Source organism: Salvia splendens, chromosome 5 (genome assembly GCF_004379255.2).
Source record: "Salvia splendens isolate huo1 chromosome 5, SspV2, whole genome shotgun sequence".
NCBI lineage: Eukaryota > Viridiplantae > Streptophyta > Magnoliopsida > Lamiales > Lamiaceae > Salvia > Salvia splendens.
In genome coordinates, this window is record NC_056036.1 from 11,402,207 (window position 1) to 11,419,230 (window position 17,024).

At 37.9% G+C, this 17,024-nt stretch overlaps 1 protein-coding gene, 1 long non-coding RNA gene and 1 other non-coding gene across 5 annotated transcripts; 1 reads left to right on the top strand and 2 right to left on the bottom strand.

Annotated features, from left to right (window-relative positions):
- Positions 1–1,130: 1,130 nt before the first annotated feature.
- On the bottom strand, positions 1,131–3,196 carry LOC121802376. Of its 3 annotated transcripts, XR_006050770.1 has the most exons (5): positions 3,050–3,196; positions 2,841–2,962; positions 1,765–2,084; positions 1,594–1,692; positions 1,131–1,374 (listed from the first exon to the last, which is right to left on the bottom strand). It is a non-coding gene; the product is annotated as an uncharacterized LOC121802376 (long non-coding RNA). The 3 variants fall into 3 exon arrangements; XR_006050771.1 differs by having other exon boundaries at positions 1,594–1,668; positions 1,765–2,962; XR_006050769.1 differs by having other exon boundaries at positions 1,765–2,962.
- A 9,286-nt stretch (positions 3,197–12,482) lies between these two features.
- Positions 12,483–15,114, top strand: LOC121802434 (probable tetraacyldisaccharide 4'-kinase, mitochondrial). The gene is made up of 8 exons (XM_042202109.1): positions 12,483–12,699; positions 12,870–12,993; positions 13,089–13,316; positions 13,681–13,830; positions 13,919–14,128; positions 14,272–14,331; positions 14,646–14,726; positions 14,833–15,114. The coding sequence occupies exons 1-8, from the start codon at positions 12,527–12,529 to the stop codon at positions 14,977–14,979; spliced, it is 1,173 nt and encodes a 390-aa protein (XP_042058043.1). The 5' UTR covers positions 12,483–12,526; the 3' UTR covers positions 14,980–15,114.
- Positions 15,115–15,241: 127 nt separating this feature from the next.
- Positions 15,242–15,314, bottom strand: TRNAF-GAA. Its single transcript has one exon. It is a non-coding gene; the product is annotated as a tRNA-Phe (tRNA).
- Between the last annotated feature and the right edge of the window lie 1,710 nt (positions 15,315–17,024).

Here is a 17,024-nt window from a genome sequence, read left to right on the forward strand (position 1 = left end):
TATCACCCGGGTGACCCGGGTTCGATCCCCGGCAACGGCGCATTTTTACTATTATTATTACTATTGCAGCAAGGACTTTTGGAAATTATTTTATAATAAGCATTATTTTATTTTCTTATAACATAAAGACTTGGATTATGTAATTAATAGTATATAATATTATGCCCATGTATTCTATATAAGCGTAATCTATAAGTGAATAAAGTTTTGATTTTTATATTATTATACAATTAACGGCATAAACAATAGTAATTTTTAAGATATTCGAAAATAAACTTAATATATAAAATAAAATAAACAGCGGTCATAGATAATAGAAGTATAAATTAATTTGTCAATGTACATCTATTCGTTTTGGGGGACCAATTAGATTGGGCATTTATTCTTAACTTCTTTAATTAAGTCTTTTATAAGAGTAATATCTATTTGCCAAAAACAAATGTTTAGAATAACTCATTTTTATCAAATACTTATCACTTAAAAAAATGCGTCGTTGCCGGGGATCGAACCCGGGTCACCCAGGTGATAGGCGGGAATGCTTACCAGTGTGACGCATAAGGGTTATGCGTCATTAGGGTAAGACGCATAATGCTTATGCGTCTTTAAACGACGCATAACGATTATGCGTCGTTAACCAACGACGCATAAGGGTTGTGCGTCGTTCAATAATAACGACGCATAACCCTTGTGCGTCACTCCCCCATCCGGAATAAATCTAATCTCCTTCATTAAAATGGAATTCCATTAGTTCTCTATAACAAAAATAGAATTGTTCCGATAAGAGAGTATGTGTGAGCATATATGCTTTATTTCCACACTCAAAAGTGTCATGAAGGAGGACGTGTAATGTCAGTAGAAGGTGCCACAAAACGGTTTCTTAGTCTACATTTCGTAATTTTGAACGAATATTTACAAATCACACACCCACAAATATTTAATATTACAATTTCATCCTGCATTTTATATAATTTACATTTTTCACCTAAAACTTTCTATGATTTATATTTTCAACTTTCAAATATACATAAATGTATGCAATCATTATAACACTTAAAATTTAAATCTTTCCTTTAATATAAAACCACATTTTCACTCATAGTTTACAAAATTATTAGTAATAATCCAACAAATTTCATTAAAAACTCATCAAATAAAATGCCAAAATTTGGCTAATAGATATCCAGTATCTAATGATTTTACATAAAACAATCTTATGTGTTTTGAACACATATAATAGTAATAGTAATAAAAATAGTAAAGTCCTAATCCCATATAGAAGTGTAAAACAAATTTCTAGTGCAAAACAAATTTATAGCTGCATTGCTTTTCTCTTTAGATATGCATCCAAAGGGCAAAGTCCCTATACAATGTGACCTGAAACATTAAAAGGAAAAAAATGAGTTTCTACTATCAGAGAAGAAAGATAAACCCGAAAAGTCATCAGCTATCAGAGAATAAAACTGAATATAAAGTAAATAACAACTGAAATATTAAAGTATATAACTGAAATTCACATGCTATTTTATACCACGATATAGAAAACAACAAAATAGGAAGATGCACACACAAATTAGAAATTTAATATCTAATTACCTTATCAATGCAAGGTTCATATTGACTTATAGTGTCTATCAATGGCAACATGAGTTATGTGAAGCACATCGAGAACTGCTACAACATAATATATTTGATCTGTAATATGTTGCTATAGTCATAAGATGCATGTAGTGGACAAAAATAATAGTAGCAAAGTGAAGATATTACCTTATTTGAGTTGTCAAGGATTATGTTGGACATGAAAGGTATAAATATTCACAATCGAAGTTCATAGCAAAATCACTTTCCCTTCTGAGCTGCCCTCTCCAAATGTGCATAGCCTCATACAAACATATTGCTATGTCAAGTAGAGCAATCACCTCGCCTTTTTCAACCGCGGGTAAAGTAAATATAATGAAGATCTAAACACTAACAAACAGGTAGGTGGAGCCAATATAAGCAATGAAACACCAAATATCGAATCAAACAATAAAACATACCCAAATGACCATTGAAACCAGTATCAACAAGTGAAGTGATCAGATAACCTGCAAGAGTAGAGCTTCAGGAAGTGTTATAATGTCGAAACTTCAAAATTATGATTGAAAGCTGTAAAAGATAAAATAGTTTTTGGACACTAACAGAGTACATATCAAATGAAGGAAAACTACCTTGTCACTGATGCTATTCATACCATTTGAATTACTGCACTTTAATAATGGAATCTTATCGAAGGACAGCTGGATTTTTTTCGTGTTCTTTTTCTTTCTATGATCAGAGATGGTTATAGCTAACAACAAGAGACTTTGGTCCAACAACAATTAATGCAACATAAGATTTCACATACTGATTGTCCAGTGCCAAATATCATCCAAAAAATCCTAAGTATTAGTCAATAGACTCAATACCTTTGTTTATATGTATGCAAAAGACACCCACAAGCAATTGTAATGATTTGGCATCTAAAAACATCCTACGGAGTAGAGTCAAGGACTTTGTTTATATATATTTACAAATTACAATAGACTACTGCTAGCAATCTTAGCACCAACAAAAGACACCACAATTACTTGCAATGTTGCATATCACAGGAGCTCGGTAATAAGATGTATTGGCATAATACTCAGATAAGTATCACAAACCTGAAGGAGTAATCACTACTCAAGATCCAAAAGGAAAACACGACACACAATTTTCAGTTTATGACAAATTTGACATATAAGATCTTTGGCCACATTAAATAAATCTCTACACACAAAACAATACACAAGCAAAGAAAATTCGACAACACATAATCATAATACCATTCGAACGTATGGACTGTCACCTAGGCAGGATTCACACATAATTGAAAAATCCCCCCACCACCTTCTGCGTCCCTCATCAGCCTGTGACTCATTCTCTCACGAACATGAAATTATTCATCCTGAACAGAAGCAATAGAAAATAAAATCAGTTAGAACCCTAATTACAAAATCAAATGGTGCACATGAAAGAATCAATCTCGACAAACCACAAAAACGCTAAAATTGGAGTTGGGTAGGGGAGAGTGATAGAGAGTGGAGGAGATTGTGCGGTTTCATCACACCCATGTTTGGCGCAGATTTTTAATATTTTTGCCGCTTATCCCTAAGATTCTAATTAATGGAGCTTATTTCTTTTCTTTTTGCCGCTGATTTTTCGCCAATTATTTCCTAATACTATAACCAATCCTTTTAACTTTAAAATACTACTACTGTGATAAAATATTGAAAATATATTGTATGTTTATTGCTATATTTTCTAGTAAAATCAAATCATCAAGCTGTATTGCCAAAATCTCATCGTTTATTTTATATAAGTAAATATCAATTTAAAAATAGTGATTTTGATTACTTTCTTAATTAATTCAACTTAATTACTAATGATTTTTAGAAAGATAAATTTAAACTTTTATATTTATTACTAATATATAGGAGTATATCACTATATTTATATATTAATTTTATATTTTTGGTTTGCATGTAAATGACACTAAATAAAAATGTCAAGCAACTAGTCATATTACTGCATTCATTTTAAAGCGTGGTATTAGGATTTGATATAAACGTGGTATAAGGTTGGTATATTGACTGAGGGACTATATTCACACTTTTTATGAAGTGCCATAAAGTAAATGTCATTTAACGTCAATTTTCTAGTAGTGAGTATAAGTGAGACTCATATTTCACCAACGTATTCAATCCACTTTTGTTTACATTTTTTAAAATTCGTGCCCTAACTAATTAGGACTTTTAAGTTGGGACACAGAGTTAGGACTCTTAAGTTGGGACGAAAATGGAGTGTATTGAAATAAATTTTAACTAATCAAATTTACATTATAATAACAGAAATTTCTCGGATAACTTATTGTTTCATGTTATCAATATGGCTCTTGACATGATAACATTGGCAACAGTAGAGTAGTTTCATTGACACTAACTTGTATGTTAATCATTAATACTCAAGATATCATACTTAGTTTTTAGGGTCTGGTACAAATGAAATCAATACAATATGCATAGTGAAGTACAGATATTGCGAAATAATAATCATTTAGTTTTGATTTGTCGTTTAAAATCTAATAAGAAATATGTTTTTTATTGTGAATTTTTTCAATCACCAACCAAAATGCGTAATTTTTTTACCCACTGCAAATGTTAATATAATGGAATGTCAATTGCCTGGTTGTGTTATTAAACTTTACTAGTATTTACACCTGTGCTATGCACGGGACATATAATTTTAAAATAATGAATATAAATTTTAATGAAATATAGAAACTAAGAATTAAAAACAATATAAAGATTTACAAAAACATAAATGTGATTATACATAAAATTGGATCATAACAAATCATTTTATCTTACTTAACCATTTTGATTTAAGCCCAGAAATAATTAAATTCGAAATCGGGCCCTCACATTCACCATGCACTGCAACCCCAATTTATTTAGAAGTAGTTGGGCTCGCATTTATATTTGCATAGCTCAAATAATTAAATCATGAGTCCAAATAAAGAAACCCACGTTCAAATACCCTAGGTCTTCTTCTTCCTCCCTCATTCACCAAAAAAAAAATGACTCTCCCTTCCTCCCTGCCTTGTCGCCGCCGTCCCACCGCTCTACCAGCACCGCCGTCTCCGGCAGGGTCCCCTTTCCCCACTCGTCTCTCTCTCCCTCCCTTCTCCGCCGCCCCCTCTTTCTCTCCCGATCTGCCGCCGCCGCCACTGTGTATGCACAGGCGGCGGCTTCGTTGTCCTCCTCCCGGCAGTCCGGCCGTATTCGGACAGCAGCAGTCTGCACTCTCTCTCTCTCGGTCGGTTTCTCTCCCCCTTCACCGTACCGCCGATGCCGCTGCGGATCCGCCTCCGCCGCCGATCTTTCCCCGCCGCCCAGCTTCCACTCCATCACCTCATTCCTCTCCCACTCCTTCTTTCTCTCCCTCGGCTCTGCCGCCGCCGCCACTGTGCATGCATAGGCGGCGGCCTCGGCCTCCTCCGCGCCTCGCACCGTCGGCCGCCGCCACTGCCGACATCCCTCCCCCACCGTACGTCGTTTTTCCGATAGGTATGTTGAGCAAATTTTATTTTTCCACTCTTCTCTTTGTTTTATTTTCTAAAGATTTAATCATTGATTTCAAGGTTTGGTGTTTAAAAGTGTTTCAAATCTTCTTCAAGAAGTTTGCATTTTGATGGACTATTTGAGAAGCCACTATTGCTCTATAGGGCTGCTTTTTTTCTATCCAATAGTTGTCATTTCTCAAAATGACCAAAAAGGCAAACAAAATAGCTTCATAATTTCCCGCTAAAAAGGGTAAATAAGTCTTTTCATTAAACTGACATTTTAGATTACGATAGATTCAGTTAAACTCAAGAATAATTAAAACTTTCGGTCATTCAATTGAATCGAATATAAAAGAATGTCTTTATTTTTATGAGGATGAAATATTAAATATTTTAATTAAATAAATATAGCATGAAAATTAAATTATATATTTGTGTTGCCATTTAGTTTATAGATTAATTCAGAGAAGAAATTATTACAATGATGAATAAAATTTTAATTTAAACCCAAATAGAAGGCAAATTAAACTATTTAGCACAATTCCAATTTTAAACTCTTTAGCACAATTCCAATTTTAACTCAAATAAAAGGCAAAATAACAATACATAAACTTAATTACAAAGATGAATTTAAATTAAAAAATATTTATACAAATAAATTAATAGTTCAAAATTAAAACCTAATTTTTAAAACATAAAAAATATAATGGTATATACGTAACACCCAATTTAAAACTATATTTTTATAATTTTTTTCAAAATCATAAAATCCAATACAAATAAAGCCCAAATAATACATTCCTTAGACTAAAATTTCAACACAAATAAACATAAATAACAGTATACTCCCAGCCAAACCTAATTAATTGGTGAGGAGGCCCAATTTATACTCTCTACTGTACGCGACTTCTCTTTCACTCTCATTCTTTTTGTTTCTTTTTTTTTATTAAAACTTCCCCAAATCGAAACCCTATTCTAAGAAATCAGCGGCACCTCTTCTTTTTCTTCGCTCACCCTCTCTTCTCTCTCGGCGAGTCGTCGTTCGCCTGGCTCGCCGGAGATTCACCAGCTCCGTCTCCCTCCATTTCCTCCGATCCTTCTTTCTCTCTTTCACAAAACCAAATTTCCCAGTCGAGCCCTCGATTGAGAGAGGACAGCAGCAGCGACTTCTCTCTCAAATTCGCCCGCCGTCGTTCCTCGCTTCCCCGATGAGTTCGCCGAAGTCGGCTTCTCCTATCTCCGTCGATTTCTCCGTCTTTATCCTATCTTTCCAAATTTTTTTGCCTGAACTCCCCAGATCGGAGAGCTGAGGTAACACTCACCGTGGCATTAATACGGTGTTTCTGTCAGCGCCGCACCTCACCGGAGCTTGGCGGATTCGCACCGTCGGAATAGAGGGGCGTCGCCTTCCTCATGGCTGCCTGCGCTTCCCCCGGCTCTCTTCATCACGTGAGGAGTCTACACCGCTAGTCTCAGCGAGCAGAGCGGCTGCTTGCTCCGCCTCCGTCTCGTCAATGCCCGCTGCCTGGTGGGCTAGCCGTTACATGCCTTGCGGGGTTCGTGTGGCGATCTTCGGGGCACCCTCGCTGCCTAAGCTAAGTCACACTCCCCTTTCCCGCTGTCTCATTGTCGTTGTTACTTGGTTACTATACTTCTCTTATTGTGAGCTGGGCAGTAACTATGTGAAGTTGAGATTTTTGGTGTTTGAATTCGATCACTGCAGTCGCCGCCTTCCCGCCACTGCCCCGCCTCCATCAGCCTTGCCGACGTCGCTGCTGCTCCAGGTCGAGACCGCCACTGACCTCTCGGCTCCCTCTTTCTTCTTCTCACCTTTCTCTATCTATGTTGAACCTTGCAGACTCAATGGTGCACTGCTTTATAATTATTTCAAAACTTACTTTGGAAGCTATCATTTCATTCGACCAACATTCCTCCAATTAAGCTCCGTTTGACAGCTTTGTAAAAATGCACATGCCTCTAGCCAGTCAGATATCTCTCACGTAATATATCTCATTTTCCCTCCAAAAATATGAAGAAAATATAATTGAATACATTTAGCCGAACCTACTATCCAATGGTTAGTCATTTCTCAAAATGACCAAAAGGGCAAACAAAACAGCTTTAAATTTTCCCGCCAAAAAGGGCAAAATTGACTTTTCATCAAACTGTCACTTTAGATTAGTATAGATTAACGTATCCCCGTAAAGTCCAATTAATGATCCTTTAATGACATAATCACTATTTCCCACTATACAAACTAGTTAGACAATTTGTTCGATAAACTCTTATGGACCAAATGTTTATTTGCACAATTATACCGATGATTCTCATGAGATTTCAAGTTGACAGAACACATTTGCTTTCGGTTGAAAACGTGTTTTCAATGCTAAACCTATTAATCTCACACTTTAATACTCAAAATATGCTTTCGAATATATTGTTAGAACTAACGTAGACGTAATAACTGCTAAGAGTGTCCACCATGGTGGCCCTTGAAGGCCACCAAAGTTGACCCGGCCACGAAACGTGGCTCTCCATGACCCTCCGCAATGGTAAATAAACAAAAACAACAAGGGCCACGAAATGTGGTCCTCTCCAAAAAAAAATTAATTTGTTTACTTTTTTTTTAAATTTAACTACAACAAATTTAATTAGCCTACTAATTTGGAAAATAAACATAATTTAATAAAAAAGCGAATTACAAACAAATTTTCGTCGTATTATAGATAGAGGAAAATTATACAACGAAATTTTTTAAAAAACACTACACAAAAAGACGCCACCCTTCCTACTCGGTGGCGTCATCGGAATCCGGCACGTCTTCATCACCACCCCCACTGCCCCCACTGCCGCTAGCTCCGCCCGTCTCCAACCCATCGCCCCCCACCGCCGCCGGTTCGGCCACCCCCGGTGGAGGCCTCCACCTCCACACTACCGGATGTCGGGGTCTCCGGTGTACCCATCAACTGTTCCCATGTGAATCTATCAGATTCAGACAAAGGAGACTGGGTGTATTGGAATTGGGAGGATTGGAAGTGCTGAGACGGGTTGTTGATCGCGTCCATATTCGGCCGGTAGTCACCGAACCCCATATGGTTGGCGAACCACGTTCCTCTACTGATGGGAGGACGACTGAACCCGGTATTGCAGAGATTGTGGACTCCACATCTGATTTGGGAAGTTGCCGTATCCCGAGTCTCCATACCCCCGGGAATCACCATCTCCACCTTGCATCTTTGGTAGGATTTTAATTGGGATTTTGTGGTGTTGAAGTGTAAAATGGAGTGGAAAAAATGGAAATGGAAATGGTAGTATTTATAAAAGAGTTTTCGAAAATTAAAAAAAAAAAATCACGGCCCATCCGCGTTTTGTGGCCCGCTGCAGTGGAGGGCCGCGGCTCCCTCGTGGCTCTCGGCCCTCAGCCGCGAATCGTGGCTCTCTGCAGTGGGGGCCGCGCACCCGAGCCACGGGCCGCGGCTCCCCCACTGTGGACACTCTAATACACTGTAATTTATATTTCATCCGTGCCACTTTAGTTTGAAGTATTTATTTTGACACATAAACTAAAATATGAGTATTTAGGGATTAAGTGAAGAAATAATAAGTAAAATGAAGTAGTAAAAGAGAACAGAGTAAGAGCATCACCAAAAAAATAGATAAATAAAAAGATATATTATCATTTGTTTACCTTAGAGCATCCACAGTGGGACGGATGTCCCGGCGCACATCCCGACGGACTTCCCAAAAACACCTCCTGCCACGTCATAATGACATCCCACTGCACTGTCACGTCATAAGGACATCCCACTGCACAATGGCGGACATCCCGACTGACTTCCCACAATAATAAAAATTCACAAATTCATCAAATTAAACAAGTTACGAAATTAAAATTTCGACACGAATACGGAGAAAATGCAACCACTTTATTTAAAACAAAAAACATACATAATTATTATAAAAAATACATAGTTAAAAAAAACAACCTACAACTTCGACAAATGCGGCCCCCGTCTCACTCCTCGTCGTCCCCCTCGCCAGTCCCGTCATAATTCTCGGGCAGGGGTGGCATCCCCAAATCGCACCGCATACTGTCGATGACATCCTTCTTGTATAAGGGATCAATCGCTGAAAGCCACTTCTCCATGGTGATTAAAAGTAAATCATGCTGTTGTATGAGGGCGAGTGCGGGGAGCTCGGGATTGATTTGGGAAGGAGCTGCGGAAGGAGTTGCCAATTGGACCTCGGGTCCGGACCCGCTGGCACTTCCACTAGCCATTTGCATCGCGGACTTTTGCCCAACCGAGCGACGGCGGCGGGATTGAGGGGTCGGGAATTCTGCATCGGCTTCAGAGAGTTCGTAGGAACCGGCACTGCTGCTGTACTCCCAGGAGGGGTTGATCTTCGTCCGCTTCGGCCAGCCAGCTTCAACACCCGAACTAAACTTGGCGGAAGTCTGCACCATAAGATAGACGTCCCAATATTTGAAATCCCCAAAACCCAATTCACTGTCGGGGTACTGCTGGTGAGACAGAAGCTTCACGTCATCGGCGGACATGCTGTTGGTTGCCATGCGGGGGTTGTTTTGGTAGATGTCGGCAAATCGGCTGAGTTGCCTCCTCAGCCGCTCTCACTGTTTTCGGCATTGCTCTCCATCATGAGGCTTCCCACCTGGCGGTTTGAATTGGAGGTAGCTTCGGCTAATGCGCCACCACATTCTGTCGATATGTTGGTTAGCCCCGACGTAGGGATCCTCGACTACACTGATCCAGGCCTTCGCAAGGGGCGACGCACTCCTCTATGCTCCAGATGGTCCTCTTTCTCCTGTCGGCTTCCTCCCCCCTTCCCCTCGGCCCCCGCCCCACCCTTGTTCCCTGCACGCGCAGACGAGGTAGTGGCCTTGCCCTTCCCTCTCCCTTGCCTCCGCGTCCTCCCTGCCCCGATGGCATCTCAGTGGGAGAATCCCTGACCGGAGATAGCCCCAACTCCTCAAAAGAGAAAGTCTCGATGCTGGTGAACTGAGTCTCCAGAGGAGTACTCTGGGGGGATCACCCGACAATAGATCCATGTAGGGGCAATAGACATTGTCCCCAGGTGATTGGGGGACATCGCGGCACTCATCCCGGGCATTTAGGGCAATAGACATTGTCCCCAGGCATGCCCTGCATCATCCCGGGCATCGCGGCACTCATCCCGGGCATTTGGGGCATCATCCCACACCAAGGGGGTACATATTGTAGTACCTAGGCATCATCCCCACCATTTGGGGTAGGGGCATCATCGGCACCATTCCGGGCATCACCCCGGACATCGGTGCACTTCCGCCAGCATTTTCCCCAACTCTAACTGGAAAAGTCGGCGTTTGTGACTCGCTCGTGGCGGGGGAAGCACTATTGAAGTGCTCCATTTATCTTCAAAAGAAATGAAAGTAGAGAGAGAGAGAAACTCGTTAAAACAAGTGGTGTGAATGAAATGAAGTTCAACGAGCCGTATATATAGAGTTTTTAATTAAAATAAATGAAAAATCGGGACGTCCGTCGTGTCGCCGCAAAGGCGGACGTTGAGACGGACGTCCCCGGAACGCCGCGGAACTCCGGTGTCCGCATCGCACGTCCGCGTCCGCCTCCCTGCTGCCTAATGGCGGACGTCTCGCGCGGACGTTTGCCGAAACGGCCGCCTTTGTGGATGCTCTTATAAAAAAGTACTAAGATATACATTTCTAGAAAATAAGCAATTCCAAAGAAAAAATGTACTCACATATATTTATTGCATGCAACTCGAGTAGAACCAGAAACTTGTTGGGCTAGCCCAATTAACATCTCTATAATTGGTTAAGAGCATCAACGGTGGTTATAGCCCAGCCATAGCCTAGCTACAAACTCCTCCTGCCACGTCATCAATACTAAAAATCCTCCTGCCACATCAGAAATAGCCCAGCCACAGCCTAGCCATATCATAAATAGCCCAGCCACATCACTAATAACACAATATACGGAATTCAATTTACGATACATATACGGGAAACATTAATAATACTATTTTAATTTTTTAAAAAAAGTACAATAAATTAAAAAAAAGTATAAATTTTTTTAAAAAGTACATTAATAAAAAAAATGACATTCAAAATCGCAAAAAGTACATTACTTTAAAAAAAATCACTCGCCGGCTCCCTCGCCTCCGTCGCCACTGTCACCGCCGCCTCCGCTGCCGCCTCCACGCAGATCGTCATTCATGCTCTCGAGCAATTGTGAAGAGAAATTTCTTCTCCTGGGCTATGCATATAATAAAAAATATTAAACTTATATTTATTCTTTTATCTACTATAATAAAAGTTATATTGAAATTAAAATTTATAAAGTATTCACAAATTTAATTTTTATTATAGGTAAATTTTTTTATTAATTTTAATTTTAATTAATTTTTTTAAAATATTTTATAAATTTTATTAAAGGTAAAAAATATCTTATAAATCTTAACATTTAAATAATTACATTAATCTGGTTAATTAGATTCATTATTAAATTATTAATTTGGCCAAAACATATTTGACCGAAGTATGCATGCCAAAATAATGAATTAAAATGAATTCGGCGGTTAAATAATTTATTAGACTCAACTTTAAATTTGATAATTTACATTTCTATAAAAGAATTTTTTGGTTATACACATTAAAAGTATGTTACATTTTTGTATCAAACAATATGTTTTTATCTAGAATTAATATTTCAGTAAAACTTATCGGTCAAATATGTTTTGGCCAAATTAATAATTTAATAATGAATCTAGTTAACCAGATTAATGTAATTATTTAAATGTTAAGATTTATAAGATATTTTTTACCTTTAATAAAATTTAATTAAATTAAAATTTATAAAATATTTTATAAAAATTAATTAAAATTAAAATTAATAAAAAAATTTACCTATAATAAAAATTAAATTTGTGAATACTTTATAAATTTTAATTTCAATATAACTTTTATTATAGTAGATAAAAGAATAAATATAAGTTTAATATTTTTATTATATGTATTATAGTTAAAAATATTTTACAAATTTTAATATTAAAATTAAAAATAAAAAATCCGCTGGGCTATGCGCTGGGCGATCCGAGCGCTGCAATGGAGCCGAGCGGATCGCCCAGCGCATAGCGCAGCGGATTTTGACCGCCTAGCGCTTGGCGAAATTGATTTCCGAAAAACCGCTCGGCTGTTTTCGGCTCCTCCAATGGTTCGCCTAGCGACCGCCTAGCGCCGGCACTCGGCTAGGCGGTGCGCTAGGCGCCATTGTGGATGCTCTAAGGGAACTAATTTTTAAGTTAGCCTATTAAAATCGCAGAGTGGAGTGTTTTGCGAGGCAAAGTGAAACGTGCTCATATTTGAAAAACTGAAACGAGTTGTGTTCTGCAATGGAAAAATTGAGAAGCGCTGTCAAGGTGATAGCTTACACCCCACAATCCAAATTCCTCTCCCCCTTTCACCTCTCTCTTATCCCACTTCTCTCTGTTGCTTCTTCCCTCTACTCCATCGCCCTCCGCCTCCGCCGCCACCTCTACCGCTTCAACATTCTCCACTCACACCGGTGCTTTCTCTGTCCCCCTCATCTTCATGCATTCAATCACCTAAACAAAACCCTCTTCTTTTCGGAAAAACTTGCTGATTATTTGATGCTACTGTTATTTTCTTTCTCTCAAAGAAAGTTTTCGCTTTTGCCGATCATGTGTTTGATTTTATGTCTCAATGATGTGCAAGGTTACCGGTACCGGTGATTAGCGTCGGGAATCTGACGTGGGGAGGCAATGGGAAAACTCCAATGGTGGAGCTCCTCGCGCGCTCATTTGCTGATGCTGGAATTTCACCTCTTATTCTAACTAGGGTATCTTGTGTTCCAATGTCGCAAACTATCTGATTTAATTCTGTCAGAGGATTTTGAATTGTATTGAAAATGCATAATTTTTGTGCTCAAACCAGGGCTATTGCGGTGCAGATGAAGCTAAAATGCTTAAGAGGCAGCTGCAGGGGACATGCGCCAAAATTGGTGTCGGTGCAAATCGAGTTGCCACTGCTGTTAGATTTCTGGACCAATATGGTTTCACATCTTCTCGTGCTAGTTTTGAGCTACTCTTTTCTGGAAACAAGATTGAAGTTCAACCTAGCAATAATAAAATTGGGGTTGCTATTCTAGATGATGGGATGCAGGTAATAATACTTAGTTCTTCTTGGGGCTTGTAGCTCAATCTGATGCAACTCTTATATTTCAATGAACATTCTTTTATGTTGAATGACTTTTATTTTTCTGAAATCATGCATCACGTATCATTTCACTCGTAATGTAAAATTCCTTTTATGCTTTTGTATGATTTCGGCCATTGAACCATTTTTAGGAAAAAAGAGATGTTTCTTCATTTTGTGTTTTATCGAGATTCATATAGGGGATCTAGTGAACCTTTGTTGCCATGTGCAATATGCTCCAAATTAGTGTTTGCTAGAATCTCATTTCTTGGAACTAATCAAAATATGTCTGGATTTGTGTGTTTGTGAACCGTAAACATTTGGAAGGCAGCATCTGAGTGTACAGCGGGATCTGGAGATTGTGATGGTGAATGCATTTATGCCGTGGGGGAATCATCGCCTACTTCCTCTTGGGCCGTTAAGGGAGCCTTTGACTGCACTATGCCGAGCTAATATTCTAGTCATCCATCATGCTGATTTGGTATTAATAGATTATGATCATACGATTCCCATGACAGATTAAGGAATGGCATAATGTCACTGATTCTGGAGTTACCTATGTCCTGCAGGTAAAGGAAAAGGATATTGATGCCTTAAGATCCACAATACGGAAAGGCAACAAATCTGCTCCAATTTTCTTCACTAAAATGACTCCAATTTACTTCTTCCGTTGTCAAGATTCATCCATTAAACTGTCAACTATGGCTGTTGAAAATGCTACTATATTATGTCTATCAGGCATTGGTCATGCAGATTCCTTCATTCAGAGGGTTGAAAGGGTATTCACTTTTTTCTCTGTAGGGTTTAATGATCTGTTTTCTTGTCTTACTGCAGACTATTAATATTGTAAAATTCGCCTCATTTGTCTTAAATGTTACCATCATATTGTTAATGCAATTGAGGAGGCCTGAACAATTTGCAGATGGGACCAACATTTGTGGATCACCTAGACTTCAGTGACCATCATTTATTCGAGTTGCAGGTACAAAAGTTAACTTTAAGTTTGTCTCTGTCATTCTAATTACCTAAGGTTGATGCTTTTTGACATGCCTTTGTGACTACTACTCACCCAAAATCCACCATAAGCATAGCTTATGGAGTATGATTAAGCTCTGTTTTTCGGAGCATAAAAATTTGCATTGAATGTAAGAAAGACGGGTACCTCTCTTACATCAGATGTAATCGACACATCAATGTGGCATTCATGTTCTTACTACTTCATTTATGTCTATTGAACTTTGTAATGTCTCTATTTGGGGCATGTTGATGTGGCTTTGACAATTTCTATAATTGTAGGATCTTCAAATTGTATGTACAAGACTAGAAGCACTTGAATTGAAGTTTGGTGCTAAACCAATTGTTGTTGTGACTGAAAAGGTGAGCAGACTCAGTCTTGGGTAATGTGGCTGGGATCAAATCACACAACCTTGATGTATGAATCTTTTGTCGTGTGCTGAATTTTGAGGAGTGGTTGTCTGTTCAGGACTATGACAGAGCCCCAGAGGTGCTACTACGTTTGAAACACTATGAGGTTTTGGTGCTGTGTAGTCGCTTGCAGTTTCTAGACTACATGGGGAGCACAGAAGAAAGATTCAGAAAGACTGTGGTGGAGTATTTGAGCCAAAGATAGAGTAAAAACATGTCTACGCTGTCATAGTATTTCCAAATTGTGCTTAAAACTTCATGAAAATGCACCTTTTCTTCTTCTAAAAAACCATACCCTCCTTTTGTTCTCGGCTATATATCATTTGGATTCGTCTTGCTATCGTAATACTGCTATTAACTTAAAGAAAACTATTTGCAGTGTATCTTTTCTCAAATTCAATAAGTATAACCAAAAGAAGGAAAGATTGATAAGGCAAAGAAAAAATAAATAACAAAATGGATAAAAATGCGGTGAACGTGGATCGAACACGTGACCTTCAGATCTTCAGTCTGACGCTCTCCCAACTGAGCTATCCCCGCTTTTGTTCAATTTACGGAATATTATTAATAAATCATCTTGTTGTTAGAAGTTTGTTAAGAAATACTACTAATTAATTCTAACACCTTGGTTTTAGAAGATTGTTGGCGTGTTTTGAGGTTGCAGTAATCTACAATATTTAATGATGAATCACATAAACATTGAGGCTGCCAAAGTTTGATGCTAAGATTCATTAGGATAGTTTAAGGGTAGTTGCTGACTTTGAACAAAGTCGATTTTTGAGGGGACAATTCGCAAATTCCAGCTTTAATGATTCTCACGGTGGCTTACATTGATTAAGAGTCAATATAGATAGCCCTACTATTAAGTTTCCCTACTCATTAATTATTAGTAACTGAATTGTAATAAATGAAAATGAGTCCTGATCTGATGTTGCACACTTTCAATTAACATAATACATTGATTGTAAATTTTGTGATAGAATAACTACGTGATACTATCTGCCTATGAAGATTGTAAAAGTTACTGAATTTATTTATCACCTGATTGAAGCCTTTAAAGAGTGCTTGAATATTCAACTATATTTATTACTCCCTCCGTCCGCGAATATGAGTCTAATTTATTTTCGACACATGTTTTAAGAAATGTTAAGAAAAGTGGATAGCAGAAAATTAGTGGAATACGAGTCTCACTTGTGTATATTAGTTTTAAATGAGAGTGTAATGAGTTAGTGGAATGTGGGGTATGTTTATTATTTATAGTAATTATTAATCGGGACTCCTATTCGCGGACGCACCAAAATGAAAAAACGAGACTCTTATTTGTGGACGGAGAGAACACTTGGTAAGTACTATGTACAAATGTCCAAGATAATAGACAAATAACGAGATGTGCCACTTTCATTCTAAAAAAATAAAAAATGCAGTTAAAATGATGAACAACAAGGAGTCTATATTATTGTTTTAAGTAAATAATAATTTAACGTCCACAAAAAAACATCCATAATGTTTAGTGCTACGAATTTAATAATTTTAATTAAATATTTTTGAAAGAAAGAAGAGTCTCTCATTATTTCATAGTGATGTGAGTGAAATAAAGGTTTAGTTGTATGTCGTGATAGTAATTCTATTTGTGTTAGTATTTGAATAAATTGAGATTGAAAATAAAGTAAATTCGTGCAAGTAATTAGATAGTAGTAGTAGGAATATATTTTTGATGGACAGAGAAAAATCTAAAATAGACAATTTTGTCATTGGAGAAAATATTAAATTTCATAACGTCTAAAATTTTCTTTGGATATAGATTTACCAAAGTAAGGATGTGATCAATTACTAATTCATCCCTTAATTGCTAACTATAACTAATTTAAAATCATAGGATTTTAGAAATCTAGTGATCTACAATTTGCCACGCTAACTATAACTAATTTAAAATTATAGTATTTTAGAAATCTAGTGATCTACAATTTGCCACGCGTAATTTTCATTTTTATTAATTAAATAAAAAAAGATAAAAAAACCTACCACATTAGGATTTTGCAATGTTTTAAAAATCGGACCGGACCGGCCGGTTCGACAGGCCGGACCGCGAACCGGTAGGTAGTCCGGTCCGGTTCACCCCTTTAAACCACCACTACATTGAACCGCCGTGAACCGGTGGAACCGGCCGGTCGGACCGGTTGGACCGTGAACCGGAAATCGGTTTTCTATTTTTTTCAAAATTTTTTAAAATTTATTGTTGATAGAGGTTGA

Excerpts from the sequence above, each read along its gene's own strand:
- LOC121802434 (XM_042202109.1), top strand. The coding sequence starts at position 12,527 with ATGGAAAAATTGAGAAGCGCTGTCAAGGTGATAGCTTACACCCCACAA. Across the intron at positions 12,700-12,869 it reads AACATTCTCCACTCACACCG|GTTACCGGTACCGGTGATTA; the intron begins GTGCTTTCTCTG and ends ATGATGTGCAAG. Across the intron at positions 13,831-13,918 it reads TCATCCATCATGCTGATTTG|GTAAAGGAAAAGGATATTGA; the intron begins GTATTAATAGAT and ends TATGTCCTGCAG.